We start from the raw sequence: 13,989 nt of genomic DNA, 5'->3' as shown, positions 1-13,989 counted from the left end.
AAATGAAACTAACTGGTTTTAGTAAATCTGCCTATGAGTATTGACTCTGAGGACATCAAACTCTAACCCAGCTGTCAGCCCAGCATTTCAGTGTCTTACAGGAACACAAGGGGAGCCAACATTTCTTTCTTTTCTTTTTTTCTTATCTTTCTTTCTTTCTTTCTTTCTTTCTTTCTTTTTTTTTTTTTGAGACACAGTCTAGCCAGGTCTCACCCTGGCTAGAATGCAGTGGCATCATCATAGCTCACTGCAACCTCAGACTCCTGGGCTCAAGTGATCCTCCTGCCTCAGCCTCCCAAGTAGCTGGGACTACAGGTGCCTGCGACAACACCCAGCTAATTTTTTTATTTTTAGTAGAGACAGGGTCTTGCTCTTGCTCAGGCTGGTCTTGAACTCCTGAGCTCAAGCATTCCTCCTGCTTCGGCCTCCCAGAATGCTAGGATTACAGGCGTGAGCCTGTTGGCCGGAAGCCAACATTTCTGTTCATATGAAGCGTGTTTCTACATTTTAGACTGGAAAAAAGTAATTCGGGAATATGGTTAGCTATGCGCTCATTTGCATAATATTGGCAAGCGTCAAAGACTAGTTCTGCTCGTAATACATTCCTTATAAGTATTCATTTAGTTAAAATCATCAAACTCCCAGGTCCTTCTGCAGCTCACTGCACTATTTACTTCCTTCATGGCACTTGGCTTTTGTGACTGTTTGTTTGTCTAATTTCTTGTTGTCTGCTGCTCTGAGACTATAAATTCTGAGTGCTCACATGTTATATTCAGTGTTCAGCACAGTGCCTAAAACAGGAGGTGTACAGTCAATATTTTTTGAATGACTGTTTCAAGAGTTGAACCATCTGTCTGCCTAGTTGCCTTTCACACATGTGCAGATTTGGAATCATCTTTTGGAATGAGTTGTATCATAATGATAGCAGACATTGGCTCAGAGCTTTAGGATATGTCAGGAACTGTTCAAAGTACTTTGCAGGGAGGTTCTAGTACTATCCCCATTTTACAGATGGGGAAACTGAGGCATGAAGAGGTAAAACTGCCTGCCCAAGGACAATAGCAAGAAGTAGAACCAAGTCTGAACCCATACTATGTGGCTCCGGGTTACTGAAATAATAGCTGTCACTCACCTTTTCAGGTTATAAAAAGCAGGATTTAGTATATACACAGAATGGAATATTATGCAGCCATGAAAAGGAATAGAGTACTGATACAATGTAGAAGGACCAATGTGCTAAGTAAAAGAAGCCAAACACAAAAGGTCCTGTATTGTCTGATTCCATTGATGTGAAATATCCAGAATAGGTAAATCCACAGAGACAAAGCAGATTAGTGGTTGTCAGAGCCTGGGAGGACAGAGCAACAGGGAGTAACTGCTTAGTGGGGTACAAGGTCTTTTGGAACTAAATAGAAGTGGTGTTTGCACAATATTTTGAATGCATTAATAGCTACTGAATTGTCCACTTTAAAATGGTTAATTTTATGCTATGTGAGTTTCACCTCAACAATAAAAAAAAAAAATGGCAGGATTAAATGCTAGGTACTCACCAACTTTCACTGTTCCTGATTGAGGTTTTTCAATTAGTAGGGTGGACAGCTGAGAATTGGCATTCTGCTTGTCTTGTTCCTCCCCACCAGGTGATTCGGCAAGAGACCATTCTGATGAGCAGAAAGAAGGAAAAGGATCATTCCAGGGCCAGGTTCTTCTTAGGCAGACTTACCTGGGTTTGTCATTCTCATCAACACGGAAGCTTTTCTTTGTCTAATAAACCTAGATAAATATAGCATCATTCTTTCCACCCCCAGCAGCCATCAGTAGAGAGGGACAGATTCCCACTTTTACAGGGGTGTTTCTTCCATGAGGAGGCAAAGGAACATTTGCTAATTCCTAGAAATAGTGGATCTTTTCAGGTAAGTTGTTACTCTCTCTTTGTTGGCATCCATGGTTCCTTTGTTTCCCCATCCTGCCTAACAGATAAACAATGGTGGTAAGTATATTATAGCAGTACTCTCAGTGTTTTTCCAGGTGACTGACTATAAGTTCATATCTATACAACAGAATTGGGAAAATCTAAAGGAATGGGTCAGTGTGAGGGTAAACTATCTGACAAGGGTCCAATTGCCAAGCCTGGGTGGTATTTCTAGATTCCTTACTGTTGTATGATTAAACAATTCTATTAGGGTTGTATAGATGTGGCCACAGTTTGACAAGAAAGTAACAGATCATGACTTGTAGGTACAAATTTCAAGAATTCTAGGAGTGTTCTGCAAGGAGAAGAAAAAAAAGAAAAAACAGAAAAATGGAAAGAAAAAGAAACTGTTTGAGGCTTTCCCGTGAAGAGAGACAAGCTAGAAATGAAGTTTATTTTGCATTTTGTAGTTTGCACTCGGATGCTTGGTTAGTGTTAATCTGCAGTCAATTCCAACGAGGAAAATAGGGGAGAGGACTGTAGGTACTCCCTCTGTCTCTGAGTTGAATGCAGAGAATTTCAGTTTCAACCACTTAATAACTGGGAAAAAAACAGTGCATGGGTTGCCAAATCTCTACTTGTTAATGTTTCTTGAAAAGAGGGAAAATGCACATTTAATTATTTTAGTTTTCATATATCAATCATGCTAGGTATTTCCATCCATCAGAGATTATCATTTTCACAATGAAGTTAAGCAACATAGTCACATGATTATACATTTAATACCCAAGTTGTTAAAATTTCATGTTGTGTATGTCTATTATAGTAATGGTGGACAGTGACCATTCACATTTAGAACACGAGGACAAGTATTTTTATTGCTCTTTCTACTTCTGTACCTGCAGTGCCTACAGGAGTGGCTAGCCCACAATAGGATCAAATTAGGCCCTCAATACAAATTTGTTGTATGAGTGACTGAATGAATGAATAACCTCGAAGAATAGTAGCTACGGCTTACAGAATGCATTTGAAAGTGTTTTATCGACTGAATGTAAAGTTCCATGAAAATATGAATTATTATCTAACTTCAGCACATCACAGGAATGGAGACTGATCTCTGTGTATTTGCTACGTGTTAGAAATGACAGTTATGACAAAACAAACCAACCTGCAGTATATGTGGCTAGATTCTTGAATGTGTGTGTATCATGCAAAATTAATTGTTTCTCAATACATTAGTTTTCTTGTAAGAGGAAATGTAATGAAAGATTGCTAGAAAAGCTACAAACTGAATAAAACAAGGATTAGCATCAGTACAGCTTCGAGAAATGAGGTCATTAGAGATTGTATTAGGATGGGGTCAGGATGCCTTGCCTGGGCATGTGCTCACCTGAATCTTTTCTTTCCAAGGCCCGACTACCCAAACCTGAAAGGAAAGCGTGATTTGGATGATGCAGGGGGGTGGTGGGGATGATGAAAATGGAGTGCTGACTTCAACCTTCTTGAATTTTCCCAAACCCTGTCTCTTCTGGTGATGGGGAGAAAAAAACTGCAAGTTGGCTTGGGTGCAAAATCAGTAGAGCTCCAGCTATGGAAGTACTTATAAAAGTATGTCTTATTTAGAAGCAGTAATAAAATTTAAAAATTCAAATATCTAAATTTAGATATTTGAAAACAGGGGGAAAGGGCATATAGTTGGAGATAGAAGACAGACATTTTTGCCCCTAAAATTTATACCTAAGATTTACTAATCTTATTTATTTCACAAAGAAAGGCTCCTTTTTAAGAGTTTCTCGTGTAAAACAAAAAATGTCATTAAAGCCAACGTTTTCCCTCTTGGTGCTGGCACAGGCAAAACCTAGGCACCAGCTTTGTGCACTGAATCAGCAAGGGCCAACCCTGTGTTTTCTTTTCCTCTACTGTCAATGAAAATAAATTAAACGGTGGGGGTCGGGGTAGAAATCATCCTAACCTGGAGGCAAGGCGCTAGGCGGAGACACTTCCTCTTCATCTGAAACAAGACATAGGAGTTAAAAGTCAAGGAGAAAAGGACTTCATTCCAAGTAGCCTGAGAAAAGAGAAATCTGAAAAAGAAGAGGAGAAACTACACAAAACATTTTCGACTGCCGAGTAAGCCTTAGAAGACTTGGTACCTGAAAGGTTAAACTTGAGTATTTCAGGCAAAAAAAGAAAAAAATAAGAAATAAAGGGGCGAGAAAGCAGGGTAACCCAAATACAAGTGTAGATTAAACAGTGGAACTCTATGCAAGTGTTTTATGTGAGTGTGGGTTAGGGGAAAGGAATGAATACGAAAAAAAATCAAACCTTGATGAAATCAACAACAGAGGTGATTTTCAAGTTCTTATTTTGTAATTAAAGTCAATGACAGACATTCATATGTCACATTGTTTGGACACAGAAATAAAAACGTATATGTACTGTTTAAGAACTCATTTCTACCCAGAAAACCTCATGATTAATTCTCTTCCATATTCAAGAAACAAAAGTCAAGATTAATTAATATACATCAATTTGTCTTAGCAAGTTTACCAATCATTATTTTAGGAATGTTAAGAACATTTTCCCCAAGATTATATTGGTGTTGGCTAATGCTATATCATTGCTTACTATTTACGTATGCACATTTGTGAAGTTCAAAATATGTCTTTTAGTGGTCATATGCAGAATAGTCCCCTTTTTAAAAAATATTTGTACTGCAAAGTTCACATTTTAGATGCTTAAAGAGGCATTTGCTGTTATCTAAACTTCTGCCCCTTCCTTCCCAAAGCCTAAAGACTAGTAGTGTTTATATAAATAATAATCTTTGTACTTAAAATACTAGAATAATTGTGGATTTCAAAATACAAACATATTTGTACAAAGTAGGAAACAAAAAATACATGTAAATGAATGTTAATTAAATGTGCTTTAAAAAAATCTTGACAAAAAGAGGTAAAATAGTACATTTTACATCATCTATTAATATTAGAATATTTACTACAAATATTATCTACTATCCTGAAATTTCTTTCCCCAAACTGTCAACCTGGAATATATTTTATTGCTTTTTAATAAAATAACTAATGTTACATATAGAGACCTTTAATATCATTGCTTTAGAACCCAAGAGGTGATTCACTGGGTACTGTGGGATATGAGATTCTTCAGAAGCAGCTTTCTGTGGTCAAAGAAGCTTGGAAAATGCTAGGCTAAAGCTCAATGTTTGCATTTTATTGTGTTATGTGTGTGTGTTTACTGAAGGACATCTCAAAGCTGATTTGCATTGGGAATGGAGGTGGAGACAAGAAATGATACAGTACTTAGCACTTTCCAAACTTAGCTCAGTTTTGAATTCTTTTCTCCTGGAATATCCATTAACATTTCACAAAATTGTGCATTTTTGGAAGTATAGATATTTCTGAATTTTCAGGAGAATTCTATATTTCAGAAGACTATTAGATAATTAAAATTTTACATAATCAAAAATAAAGTACTTTGAAGTTTTTCTATAATATTATTTGCCATAAATTTAATTCAGCATTTGGTAATTTATTCAAAAGCTTTTTCTGAAATACATAAAGAATCTTGATTTAAAGTCCTATAATAATGAATGAAAATGAAATTTTAAAATTTAACCAAATCTTAGAAAAGAACTTCCTTTATTATATGTAAACTAGAAACTAGAACCATTTTGAGTCAAATGAACACTTTATACAGGTTTTGTGGGTTTTGTTTGTTTGTACATAGTGTATAATGAAACCTTGAGTTAATTGTTTAGAATGCAATATGATTGAGAAGAGTACTCACATACTTTCTTAAAACTAAAGTGAAGGAAGATAATCTGTTTTTTAATTGACACATAATATTTATATATGTTTATGGGGTATATGTGCTATTTTGTTACATGCATAGAATGTATAATGATGATAATCTGGTTTTTAAGCAGAAATTTGATTGGTGAGTAGTTTCAAACTCTAGGAAATGTTAAGACTATTTGGAGGACATGTACAATTATTTTAGACTATCAAGGAACACATATTAAAGCAGTTCTTCAGAGAATCATGAAATATTCTTCCTCCAGTGGCCCAATATTACTTCCAAACAGCAATTACTTCTCAATTGGCAATATTTGATTCATTGCACATAGATTTTCAAATTTACAAAAGTGCTAGAAAATATAATCAGCTGGAGCAAAGTTTTACTGTTGCTCTTCTTTTAAAAGCAGCTTAAAATAATAAAATAATAAATAAAAGTAGCTTTAGTCCTGGCTTATCTTTTAGATTGGGAAATGTAGTTAAGATGTTGAGTTTCTGACCTTAAATTTTTGAAAAGTTGTCTGGTTAAATTTGGTTGAATTGGATGAGACTGAAAAGTTTAATTGTTCTTATTTAGCATGGAAAACAGGTTCTATTGCTAGCAGGAAATCGAATATCCAGATCTTTCCAGTTGTGTCCAGTTCAACAACACATATATGAAAGACATAGCATCTTACAGAAAACATTTTCAAACAAAACAGAACAAAATACTTAAGTTATTTATATATTTTTCTATTTAAAAGTGCCTATGATGAGGATGAAAACAAATATCTCATTTTGGGTCATTACTATACGACTGACATACGTGAAGACCACAGAATCAGAGCAGCAGAGTTATCCTGCTTAGCTACGTAGAAGGACAATTTACCAAAGAGAATTTTATTCAACTTTAAGTCATGGGAACATAGCATTTATAAAACCGTAAAAATGATTTCTTAAACAACTGAAGTTCCCAGAGACAAACTCCTGGAAAGTAGAGAAAGAACTCGGTCTCACATTACAAGCCTGGGATTTTAGTGGGGTACACATAAGTACTCTGGAATGCAAGCGAGAGCTTTGCTGCCAAATGAAAAGAACTCCAGAGATAGGAGAATGTGTATATTCTTACAATTCTCCGAACTCTCTTGGTTGTACAATAACTTCCACCTATGGCTGATTTTAGATTGCCTTTTTAAATTAAATTTTTTAAGTAATATAAATGTGAGGCAATTGCTGAGATTTTACGATAAAGACCAAAAGCGTATAAAATTAAAATATATCTGGCTCGTAAACAAACATCAGTTAAATACTGGTACAATACCTTATTTGATTTAGACAAATTCATGAGTTCCTCAAACAGAGTAATCAGTTGTAGTAAATATTTTGGTGTCTGTGACCAAAATAACCACAACAAAATATGGAAGACAACAACAATAGTTAACATTAATTCACTGTGTTTTGAGGCATTTCATTACCACATTTTCATGATGAGAAGATACATGACTTTACACTTTTTTTTTTTTTTTTTTTTTGAGACAGGAGTCTTACTCTGTTGCCCTAGCTAGCGTGCAGTGGCGTCACTGTAGCTCATTGCAACCTCCAACTCCTGGGCTCAAGTGATCCTTCTGCCTCAGCCTCCTGATTAGCTGGGACTACAGGCGCGCGCCACTATACCAGGCTATTTTTTTCTATATTTAGTAGAGACTGGGTCTCATTCTTGCTCAGGCTGGTCTTGAAGTCCTGAGCTCAAGCGATCCTTCTGCCTCCACCTCCCAGAGTGCTAGGATTACAGGCGTGAGCCACCGCGCCCAGCTGCCTTCACACTTTGTGGCTTATGAAATCAGATTTCATCTTACAATAGATATATCTAATGAGTATATTTAATGAGTTTTTTCTTCCCAAAATCTATTAAATCAGTATTGCATCTTATAATGGCTGTATCTTAGAATTGAAAAATTTTTAACATTAATTTTTAACATAGCTTGTTACAAAGAAGCAATGTAATTAGAATACATAGATAAAACATGAAGACATTTTAGTAGATGGTTGATTGTCTGCCACCTAAAGGTAAATTGCACAAAAATATTTTAGCATGCTAATAAAAAGCACCAGGATAATATTATTGCAGATATAAAGGAACCTAAATGAAAAAAGAATTTTAAATCATACTTTTAATTTTTAAAAAAAATCACATCATTTAGGAGAAAACAGGTTGGAACTTCTGCTGGTCCACTTCCTCATCTGCCAACCACATTCATGTCAAAAAAGAGACTTCATCTTGGGTTATGTGAGGTATTTAACACACACAGGGTTCATTCATGATAGTTTATGTGGTAATGTTAAGGCCTGGTAAAAGAAAATAAGTTTATTTCCTTTGCAGTGATCAACCGAAAGCAGTTATTTTTCTGGAAGAAAAATAAAAAGAGGTAGTAACCGTCCTAAAGGAGCTTACCAAAAAATATACAGACTCTAAGCTAATAAGATGTGAAAATAAAATATCAGAACTTAGGAGTTGAAATAAGTACTGATGTTCAAAGTGATCTCTGATTCTAATGCTGCTGCCACGTTTGGGATCAGCCACAGCCCCAGTGTTGGAACTTCCCGAGGGAAGTTGTTAAGGCACAGGAGAAACCTGCTCTCGTTACCCTATGTTCACACATAGGATGCTGGACGTTAGCTGACAGAAATAAAGATATGATCCCACTTGATCACGTTATTCTCTACACTTGGTCCTCCGTGACTCTTGTCTGCTTCCAAAGCTGAAATCCATCTTCCTTTGTTGATGGTTGTTCTTCCTCCTAAAGTTGGCTCCAGGGGAGCAGGACCCAGTGCCCAGACGTGTGCCTGGCACATAGCCGGCACGCAGTAAGTACTTACTGAATCAATGAATGCTACAATAAAAGCCAGGTCTTTGGCGCCACTGAGGATATAGAAAAGACTCCATGCTTAGCATGCCATTGATGTGCCACCTGTAATTATTCCGGAAGAATCCTAAGTCATAGCAGCATTATTTTTCTAAGGGCATTGCCTCCCAGTATAATCACTATGAAAGGGATATGTACATCTAATTTCTGGTATTGCTGTTTGATTAAACACTTTTTTTTTTATTGTCATCTCTATTGTTTTAACTCCAGGAGACTTTGCTCAGGTACCAGGAAAAAGTGGTCAGGATTAGGGAACAGGATAGCTGGATGGAAAACACATCCAGAAGCAAACAAGCAATAATGAAACCCCTTCCTGGGAAATCAGCTGTTTCCCAGACAGAGACTCTTAGTAATCTGAAAAAGTTGGCAAATCTAACCACAGACACTATTTCTGAGATTGACACCGGAACCAAACAACTCTCTGTGGCTACAAAAAAAATTTTTTTTCCGAATGTTTCTGAACTGTCACAGAACAATTTAGGCAATCTAGGAAAGATTTTTAAGGCTGCATTTCTATGAATAATATTCTACATGACAGCCTTGGAGCTATTAACTGAATTTTTGGCAACTAATTAGATAGAGGACTAGTTAAAGTGCTGAAAATGTACCAATATTTTCAATGGCTTGAGGGGAGTTGGTCTTAGGGTGGAAATCATCCATCTGTCCTGAACCAGAGCCTCATCCTGAGCCCTCATTGACCAAGAATGTGCATAGGATGTTCATCCTCCTACCCAGCAAACGTGGTGAGTGGAAATAACAATCTATCCAGATTACCATTGTATGGTCAGCAGCTAAGCCAGCACGGAAGTTCAACTGTTCATTCATTCTACAAGTATTTATTAGACAATTGCCATGTGCAGCTCTCTGCCAGATGCTGGAGGGAATGATATGGGGGGACCAAAGAGGTGTTAAGACATGGTGCCTAACCGTGAAAAAGCTCACAACCTGTTAGAGAAAGGAGTCAACCATTAATAGGTGATTAAGTGGGGACAGAGGCAATAGGTCCAAGGGAAATCAGGAGGAAGAAGGGGGGGGGAGGGTAAAAGTGAGCCAGATGGCCAGGGGAAAGCTGTGCGAAGGAATGAAACCAAGTTTGATGGTTAAAAAAAAAACATATGGACTGAGAGTCTGAGGAGGGAGGGAGAGCAGGGAATGACATTCTAGTTAATGCTGGAGGAAAGTAGAAGTGAATCCTATTTATGCTCATGTAAGACTTCTTTCTCAACCAGGGATATATTAATACATGCAGCAATAATTATTGCATCTACTGCTCAAGTATTTTCTTTGAAAGATCTCTGTCCTAGAAGAAAGTGGGTAATAGTTGAAGAGAATTGTATATTTTGAAAAAATTTCCATCCACTTACCTTCTTTATTTAGGGATGTCACTTTCTATCCTAAATTGATTTGCTTCCTAGGCATGCCGGGCATATATATATTTACTATATATGGCAATTTATGAACCTGGGTGTGTAACTGAATGAGGCCATTGTCTTGCAAATGTTAGAAAAATGCTACCAATTTCAGGATGCCCTAGTCATCTGGCCTTGCTCTTTCATCATACTGTGTTCTCTGTAAAGAAGAGAGTTTTTGTTGGTTGGTTGACTTTAACTTATGGAGAGGCATTTTCTCAATTAAGTAAATAAATATAATATGGTGACTTTTCAGATTAAAGGTCAGGCACAGGCTTTGTTTAAACTTTGACAGCTTGCCCTCTAGGATTACATCATTTGCTGTGTTGGTCCAAGCACCTTTCCAAATTTGGAAACAGAGGTGTATGCCATCGGCCTTGTAGAGAATAATGTTACAATAACTTCAGCCAGGATGTCCAAACCTCCTTGAACCCATCTCATGGAAGGAGTTCTAGGAGTTTGCACTGTCTGCATTCCATAAGCAAATAACCTTCAAACTGTGACCCATGTGGCCAGGATTAGTATTCATGTTACTATCCACAGGAGCCACTGAAGGTCAAGGGCAAAGTCAGTGCTTTAACATTATGTGTTCATTCATGAGAGCACAAGTTCAAGTTAGCTGAAGAAAAGTAATCCAATGTACTGAAAGAAAGAAAAAAAGTATTTTACTAATGTATAGGAAACAAGAATTCATGGAGTTTAGGTAATGAAATATGACATACTAAGAACAAAGAGATACTTAACATGCTTGTGAGCAGTGTCCAGGAAAAAGAGAAACTTCTGGTTATAGTCAGGAAATAATTAGCTATTCCAAAATTTAAACTATGTTATTCATTACACTAATGAAAGATTAATTTATAAAAATGATGACACAAACATATAAAGCAAAATTGTTAGATCCAACTTCATGAAAACTTTCATCTATGGAAGACTAATGCTCCTTGGTTTAAGACAGATGGTCAGTAATGAAAATGATTTCCTTCATGGTAAGACAAAGGAATTAGTATTTCATGGAGTAACAGAAGTACATGATAAAGATTATTCATTTTCTAAAATTGGACAATCTCCATATAAAATAAAAACAGAATAATACTATACGAATAAGTGAGTTTCCAAATTAAGAAGCAGCAACATGATGTTTGCTTAAGGTTTATTGTCAGGCTACATAAATCATAATATAAATCTACCTGAATACATAGTGTCACAAAGTGAGATGCTAGCCTTCAAAATTACTAGTGAAACCTGGAACACTTCATACAATAACATGAAAACATTCATAAAAACCTGGGTAATTTGGCTAATTTTCCCAATTGGTGCAATCCCACGAAGATCAAACACCTCTTTTCCTTAGCATGTACTTGGAAACTACCAATTAATTTGCTGGCATCTCAGCAAGTGCTTGTGATATTTTTTATCATTGTGGTTTTTGTTTTAGAAATGTATGTAATGGAAACTTAGCAAAGCACCACTTGTCATTATGCTGCTTGGGTCTTGCAGATAAGATGCAAAGAACCACAAACCACACTGATGATGGATAATGCAGAGAAATTCTATGGGGCCACCATGGCAATCATCACTGACCTCTTCCTGCTTCTGATTTTGTTGAATTCAGACTCACTCTCCCTTCCTCCAACTCACCTTTTGATGGTGTAGTTCCGGCTTCCTTCTCTTTATTTGGTTCTGTGTGGAAAGTATAAGCACATTTTTTAAAGTGTCTTAAAGCATTTTATTGTGTGATGAGCAATGGGGTGGAGGGGGGAGGGAGGAAACCAATGACAACAGAACGGATCATAAATGATACCACATACTCTTTATGCTGTACATGAGTTATGAACTTGGGTATTATAATTTAGAGTGACATTAAACTTTTAATAAAAGCAATAAATAAATATGATCATTTTTGGGGAAAGTATGCATAAAAACACTCAATACAGATTTTGTTAAGATACACTCAGCTGTGCTGGGATCATGCTAGATAACATGCTGGCATAGAATTGAGACTAAAATGTGGGTCACTTTATTTTAGACCCTAACAAGAGACTTTTTAAAGAAGTTTGACCCGTGTAGTGGTCTCAATAGTTTGGACTTCTAGATATTATAGGAAGGTGTAAAATATGTAATTGTGTGTATGTAGTTTCAAAGAAAATGTTTTGGTGTACATGTGAATCTTCTGAATTGGGTTTAGTGGCAACAAGTGCAAAATGAGCAGTAACATCAGATGCTGTCAGCCAAGGCCATCTAGTTTGCATTTCTCTGTGTTCAGAATCCTACTAGTTTGGATACCTGCAAATAGTGTCTGACTGTGGTATAGGTAAGAAAAGAATTGTTTCAAGCAAGAATTTGTTTTGACCAATGAACAGAGATTCAAATCTTAGTTAACTAAGAAGGACAATTTTAGCAGAGTTTAGGAGTAGACATTTTAGCAATAGGAGGTCAATATTGTACAATGAATGTGAAATATGGCCTAAAAGGGGAAACTTTATAGTGGCTCAGTGACAGTAACTGATCTGAAGAACAGAAGGGAAAGGTTTGTCTGTAACGGCTGGTAGGTTCTCATTGTACCCAATGCTGGTCAAAATAAATCTGTACGTGAAAGAGGAAACATACCAAGGAAGAAGATCCTAAGAAGAATGTCACACATCTACACTGCTTTCAAGATCAAGATCTAAAGAAAACTAAATCTGAGTGTGCCCCTGTTTGAACTCATATGGCATTGAGCCCATTTCTCTCTCTCTCTCTCTCTTTTTTTTTTTTTTCCAGAGACGGGGTCTTGCTCTGTTGCCCAGATTGGAGTGCAGTGGTGCGATCATAGCTCACTGCAGCCTCAAACTCCTGGGTTCAAGCAATCTTAACACCTCGGCCTCCCAAAGCACGGGGATTACAAGCGTAAGCCACTGCACTCCACCCAATTTTTTCATTTTGATGTATAGCAATACTCTTCTGTACTATTTAGTGGTTTGAGTGTGTGAATCTAGTATTCTTGGATGGACAGAGGGGCTCATGAGTGCAGTTAGGTTTCTTAAAATTCCCTCCTGAAAAATGACTTGCAGGGTGGAAGAGCTTTATAATTTCCCATGTGAAAAGATGATCAGAAACTAAGGCCTTATTCAGCTCCTGCTTTCACCTGGGCGGGACCAGTCTGCGGTGACCTCCTACTCCTAATTTCATACCACATTGCCAATTCAAGTAACCCTCATTTAATCACATACTACTACATTGGGAGGTTTCTTATATATTGCCTAATGTTTTCGTGTAGTGGTTGGATTTGATTTAATTGAATTGCTCTCCAGGCTATATTTTACTTTCTACTTGGCTGCAAACAAACTGAATATAGGGAAATGTTTTCTGTTTAGAGTTCGCCACTACATCTGGTACCATATGTTTACACCTTGCTAGCCGTAAGTATGTGGTACTAGCTCTGCGTCTTCTGAGGGGTTACAGCAGAGTTGTACATGTGCTAAACACCTAGGGAATAATTTTGGAATGGATGCCCGTTTCTCATCACTCTTCCTCCTTGAAGAGTGATGAGAAACATCGCTTTGGGGTCTTCATGAAAAAATTCACATGATTTTGGTTGCTTCCATCTTGGGGGCTATGTGGCGGGGCAGACAAATGACTGTGGAGGGCCATGCTGGGAGTTCAACAGTCCACTTGGGCGTGTTACTCTCCCAATCCTGTCCTCTTCCTTAGGTCTACAGGCTTCATATATCACGTGTGGCTGGGGACTGTGTCTACCTGCTGAGGATTTCACTGCGTCTCTTTACTCATTTGTGTGTTGCCAGTTGGTGGACAATATGGTAGTAAGAACCCAAGAAGCTGGTCCTGATGTTAGCCTCAGAGGCCACCAAAGCTTTCTGGAAACTCCCTGGGGAGTTTCTGGAGGTGCTCAATAGTGACATAGTTCAAGGTGGGAAGGGGCTGCTGATCTTCCAGGGTGGAGGTGGGATCCG

General features: G+C 37.3%; 1 protein-coding gene across 7 annotated transcripts in view; it reads right to left on the bottom strand.

The window, feature by feature from the left end:
- MYBPC1 (myosin binding protein C1) overlaps positions 1-13,989 on the bottom strand; it is a 79,791-nt gene that overhangs the window by 49,053 nt on the left and 16,749 nt on the right. For 5 of the 7 annotated variants that reach the window (XM_069491568.1, XM_069491571.1, XM_069491570.1 and 2 more), the window contains exon 2: positions 1,551-1,661. In XM_069491568.1, the coding sequence (XP_069347669.1) occupies positions 1,551-1,661 (111 nt within the window). Of the gene's footprint in view, positions 1-1,550; positions 1,662-3,884; positions 3,924-11,677; positions 11,720-13,989 lie in introns of all 7 variants that reach the window. The other 2 variants (XM_069491567.1, XM_069491566.1) reach the window with 2 other exon arrangements.

This window comes from Eulemur rufifrons, chromosome 16 (assembly GCF_041146395.1).
Source record: "Eulemur rufifrons isolate Redbay chromosome 16, OSU_ERuf_1, whole genome shotgun sequence".
NCBI lineage: Eukaryota > Metazoa > Chordata > Mammalia > Primates > Lemuridae > Eulemur > Eulemur rufifrons.
The sequence above is the reverse complement of the archived record's forward strand: the minus strand, read 5'-3'. Positions and strand labels throughout refer to the sequence as shown.